The 6,000-nt window shown below is 32.4% G+C and overlaps 1 protein-coding gene across 3 annotated transcripts in view; it reads right to left on the bottom strand.

The window, feature by feature from the left end:
- Nucleotides 1–6,000, bottom strand: part of Grid2 (glutamate ionotropic receptor delta type subunit 2) — a 1,429,152-nt gene that overhangs the window by 395,942 nt on the left and 1,027,210 nt on the right. For all 3 annotated transcript variants that reach the window (XM_048813623.1, XM_015484559.2, XM_048813622.1), the window contains exon 9: nucleotides 2,484–2,585. In XM_048813623.1, coding sequence (XP_048669580.1) covers nucleotides 2,484–2,585 — 102 coding nt within the window. The remainder of the gene's footprint in view (nucleotides 1–2,483; nucleotides 2,586–6,000) is intronic.

Below are 6,000 nucleotides of genomic sequence, written 5' to 3'. Positions count from 1 at the left end.
GAGGGGGGATAGTAGAGGATAGGAAAGGCAGCAGAATACAACAGACACTAGTATGGCAATATGTAAATCAATGGATGTGTAACTGATGTGATTCTGCAATTTGTATACGGGGTAAAAATGGGAGTTCATAACCCACTTGAATCAAAGTGTGAAATATGATATATCAAGAACTATGTAATGTTTTGAACAACCAACAATAAAAAATTAAAAAAAAAGAAAGTGGACCCAAGGATTTGGGCCCAAGTCTGGTACAAGTCCACTCTCTAAAGGGACCTGGAGGTCATTTATTTGACAAATAATTCCACAAGAAAAAAAAGTCACCTCCATTAAGTAGAAAAATGAAAAAATACAGTGCTTTTTAATATATTTGAACTAAATATTAGAATATTTCAATATAAATTTTTTTAAAGAGAGAGAGAGAGAGTATTTTAATATTTATTTTTTTAGTTATCGGTGGACACAACATCTTTGTTTGTATGTGGTGCTGAGGATCGAACCCGGGGCCGCACGCATGCCAGGCGAGCACGCTACCGCTTGAGCCACATCCCTAGCCCCTCAATATAAAAATTTAAATTGAGGACATGTTCAATCTAATAAAAGTATTCTCTACTTACTAAAAAAAAAAATAAAAATAAAAAAAAATAAAGGGACCTGGAGTTAACTAAACATTCAAAAACCAGAATATTCTCATAATGTCTGCCATATAGTGAATGCTTACTATGATCCAGTCCATTTCTACATATGTTACTTATTTTTATTTCTTCTGACCTCCACAATAGTTCTAAATGGTATTGTTTAACTCCATATTTTAGGGAGCGTAAATTTTTTTTTTTTTTTGCCCAAGATCACACATCAAGTACCAGTAGAGCCAGGCTCTGCACTTATTTGTTCAAAATCTATCTTGGTATTAGACCCAGCTCTGCAGTGGAGAGTATCTAAATGGAAGTAGAAAATGAAGGCTGTGGACAGTGGGAGGAGGAAAACGCTGCCCATGGAAAGCACTGAGGAGACACTACAGACACTACAGAGCCATGTCCTTGTCCCTGAGCAGGAAAAGTGCTACCATACCCTCTTCATGATGTCCCTGTTCTTTCCCAGACTGTTGGACAGAGTGATGTTGGCCTAGGATTTCTCATATATAGCTTTATACAATGTTGAAGTATATTCTTTCTATCCTTACTTTGCTAGTGTTTTGAACATGAATGGATGCTGTATTTTGTCAAGTGCCTTTTCTGCATCTATTGAGATGATTAAATGATTCTTGTTTTTAAGTCTAAAAAAAAAAAAGTGTATCTAATACTGACAATGCAAGAGTGACACTATGTCCATTGAAAAGGTATACCAATTGTATAACTAAAATAGAATGTAGACAAAGGCTCAACTTCTAATATAAAATATTTTAACTTTTACATTTACTATTAAATATAAATTTAGTGTTTAAAAAAAGAAATTAAGTTAGGTCTATTTAATTTGTAAAAAAGGTTAGTATTATAAACTTTGATAAAAACCCAATTATTATCAACATATCAAAAAGACTGCCTCTCCCATTTATTAATTCTGTAATTAATTTAGTTTACAGGAGATCCTTTTCAAATTTAAAAATGTATTAGATTTTCTAAACAAAAAAAGTGCATACGGGCTATTAGGTTTTGAAAGATACCCTATTAGCAAAAAAATTAAACATTTCAGAACAGCTCGAAGAGTGCATGTCATCATGTTCTGTGGCTGTTTAGGCAGTAGCCACTTGAGTATTTTATAGCTTAAGAGCATTTATATTAAAATAATATTTCTATTACTTTATTTTACATCCTTACTAAAAGGATATAATAATGTATAGAACAATGATAGTAGCTACCATTTACTGATTTTTTAACAACTAAATGGAATTGAACCTGATGTTTCATGTGAATAATCCCATTCATAGAATCAATACATAAGACTCATAAAGACAGAATCATATTTGCTTATTTTATTTGTCCCCAGTAGTCAGCACTGAGCTGATAATACAGCAGGTACTCAATATATGCTTATTAAATAATTAAATGATCTTGTTTTTGAAGTAAGTCTTTATTAGAAAAGGATTTTTTTAGTTTATTAATGTTTCACCATTACTGAATGTACTACATTTTATCCACATCTACCTTTGTTCATCATGGTCATCTTCCCTTATGCATACTACAGTTCCAGTGAGAGAATGCCTCAGGGAAACCTCTACTTTGTGAGTAGAAAATTCTAGAAGGATAAAATAGAGTCTAAAATGTCTAAGAAAGTTCCTGAAAAAGCATCATAATTAAAGAAAAGCCTGCAAAAACCTGATCCTGATCTGCACAATTGAAAGTTAGAAAATATAACCATTAAAATATATTAAACAGGTAATCAAGATTTATTAAAAACTTTTTTAAGACTGTGGAACCAACTCACAAACATAAATGGAAGGTAAAGGAGCCTCTAGAAGCCAAAATCAAGGCTTAGATAAGACTTACCAGAACAGTTACCACACGTAGAACCACTCCACGCATGTTATTCTCCAGTTTCTTGTCAGTCAGTGACCCATTTAGACCTGTGACAGGATTCCAGCACCCAAGCTGAAAAATAAAATAGCTTCGGTCACTTTTCTGCCTGAAGAATAGTCCAGTTGCCACTGAAGAGACCTTATAGAGAACCCTGTGATAGCTCTTGGAACAATTAGCATAGAAAGGGTCCTGCTTGGGCTTTCTTTTTTAGCAACAAATAAAACAATCAGAAATGCTATTTCCTGCTTTGAAATATCATCTTCTGGTGTATGACAGTGTCCAGCATGTTTTTGGAGGCTCATGGAGGACATCTGACTTAATGAGGAGTTATATATACAACAATAACTCAGTCACAGTAATGCACTAATTGAAAAAATATAATTCCAGAATAACATCTACTCTAATATATCAATTACTGCACCAGTTTAATTTTCTCACAGCATTAATACTTTAATTTGATCTGACACTGTTTTTACTTGGAAAAATAACTATTAAAATATTTAAAATGATTTTTATGTTTTTTTAAGAGTACAAATGCTTTTGAGGAAAAATATCATGCATATTTTGTTTTTGAAGTATTCACAGTGTATAAAGCAACATAATTTGTCTTTTTGTCAATGCTACCAATTTGTCTGAATATTTTGGTAACAGCTTTTTTTTTTTTTTTAAGTTGTACAATGGTTCACCGCTCTTTATTCTCCAAAATGCTGGCTTAATTTTATACCTTCATGTAGTTATTAACTCTTATAATATGCAAATCTGAAGGCTACTAGTTTAAAATTGACTAACTATGTAAATCTCAACAGGATTAAAAATTGACAAGTCTCAATCAGAAATACAGAGAAAAGAAAGAGATGCATACCTTGGGAAGAAATGTCATGATATTAACTCTGATTTCAGCTCCATGAGCCCTCACTTTTGGGAATCTATTCTGCATTTGCATGCTTTTAAAATGTAACAGAGCTCTAGTCATATTTGGAGACTGTTTTTGATTAACTGAATGATTATCAGGACACCTGGTTATTTGTGCTGTTTCCTCCTGATGGCTATGATTTATTTTCTTATACTGCATTTTGTTTGTGGTTTCCAAAGTCATCAACATATTGGCAAGTTTCCCTCACAAATAAACCATTTAGGTGCTTCCTGTAAAAACTCAAGTTTCTCTTTGAGTTCCTAAAAGGGATTTAATTAAGAAAACTCAAACATATGCAATATATTGTAAAAGAAGATGACACAATAAAAATAACGCAGCCAGCTTTTTCCATATTAAATAATTTAGAAAAGGCTGCTAATTGTTCGTTTCAACTGTAAAAGCACATTAAATTCATACAATGATATGTCATTCTTAGTTATATAAAAAAGTCTAATTAGAACTGAGATCCAATTAGCAAATCCAAATGTGTTGAAAGTCTAATTATCAGAGATACTGCAGTCCTTTTGCCAAATTTTGAACTTTATGAAATGTATTTTGAGCTTCTGTTCTCTTCTGAGGTCGACCAAAGTCTATCATCAATCACATTTCTTATATCCACTTTTTCTACTCACTTCAAGAGGATTAGACCAAATAATATTGGTGGAAAATGTGACACTGGTTACATTAACTGAAGAGATGAATTTTCAATGTGCTATCTCCATATTTTATAATTACATTACACAACTTTAGGGTTAACAAATAGCCTTTAAATTAGAATATTACTCATGATAAGTATGTCTAAGCTGCCAAAGCAAAAATAGGGGTTTCTTTTCTGTAAGCCCTAGAGTTATTTTTTAAGTTTGGTGAACCTATTGTCAGTTTACCTAAATAAATGATATTCATCAGCACCAATGTGACCACAGGATTTTGGTGCTGTGGTCAAATATTTACTATTGGATTAGCAACAAAAGTTGGGAGCAATTTGTTTCAACAATCCTCTGGACAAACACTTAACACTTTCCAGCTTTTTCTTAATTATGCCCTTGTTTAAATATAATTAAATATGATCAATGTTTTTAAAATCCTAAAGCACTTTTCTTGTTGAAATAACACCAAAAACCAATCTGGAGTAGGTAGAATAGGTAAATATATGTCATCTTCAGACATAGGCAATGACTTGGACATTATTCACACAATATATGAGGCTTCTGCTCACTTTGTTTTTAAATTTTAATATTTGGTTGGATTGTCTTTCTCATACTTCTGGTGAGACAGCAATTCTCTCCTGTACAATGAGGATTTTTCACTTTTCTGTAGTCTTCTTTTCATGTTGTTGTTATCTGACTTTCATATCAATTGTGGCCATCAAGAACTGAGATGTTCAAGGACCAGGTTTTAGAATGTACAGAATGTTTAGGTTACAGATTCTTTGGAATACTTGATATAAAATATACCTATTCATCACATCAAAAATGAGGCATAAGCTATCAATAAGAAACTAAGACAACACTTATTTCCTATATTGAGTACTTCTTATAATGCTTACTAAGCTCTTTATACAGGATCTAATTTCGTCCTCACAATAGCTAATTGAGAAGGTGCTATCAGCATTATTATTTCACAAAGAAACTAAGGTCTCAGTTAAGTTCACATAGTTACTAAGAGATGAAGCTAGGATTTAAACTAGCTCTGTTTAACTTCCACATTCAGTGCTTTTTAATGCAGTTTTGCTTTATACAGTGTACAGAGTGTGCCAATTATTTAAGATCTGTGCTTATATTAACTTGAAAAACTCTTTGAGGAAGGTAGCAAGCAATCTTATCCCCATTTTCCAGAGAGGGAGACACAGATGTTGATCTTTCCATTGTTATCTTTTATCTACTTAGGCAATTAACTAGGCATTGTGTAAAGGAAAGTTGTAGAAAAATGAAGTGGACAAAAGTTGTTCAAAAATATTTCTGGAACTCTATTTTGTGGAATCAACTTACTAAAAAATAAATGTGGATCATGTTTCATTTGTTCTAAGGCCTGGTGATACCTCTCAAAATGCAGACAAAGATGAAAAAGAAAATAAACAACAGCAACACATAGAGGAAAGGTTGATTGTCTACATCTTTTTGAAGAGTTTCTCAAGTTTAAGATTCCTTTCATTTCTGTTCAAACCCTTCATCTCCCTGAGGTTCACTTCAAGATATTCTGATTATAATAACTCCTTCCAATAATAAGCAATAAAAATGAGTTAGGTTCACATAGATTCAAATTGAATTAACATCTCCAACAGGTAATATTCCTTGTAGCATAGCAAGACTGATAGGCATAGTGCTGATAAAACCTGGAAGAATTTCACTTAGGTTCAAGTGTGAGGCTTATATAACAACTTCTTTGGTTTCAGTGTTTGAAATCTCATTAACTTGACTTCTCTGGTTGTGTCAAGGTTGTTTTCTCCTGGTTGTGTTTTTTTTGTTGTTGTTGTTTGTTTGTTTGTTTGTTTCTATTTACTTTTTTTTAAACAATGAAGCCAGAGACTAATAAAGATAATGTATACACAATCTCATACTATCTATTCAGCAGAGT

Source organism: Marmota marmota, unplaced genomic scaffold (genome assembly GCF_001458135.2).
Source record: "Marmota marmota marmota unplaced genomic scaffold, marMar, whole genome shotgun sequence".
Lineage (NCBI taxonomy): Eukaryota > Metazoa > Chordata > Mammalia > Rodentia > Sciuridae > Marmota > Marmota marmota.
This window is presented reverse-complemented; position numbering and strand designations above follow the sequence as displayed.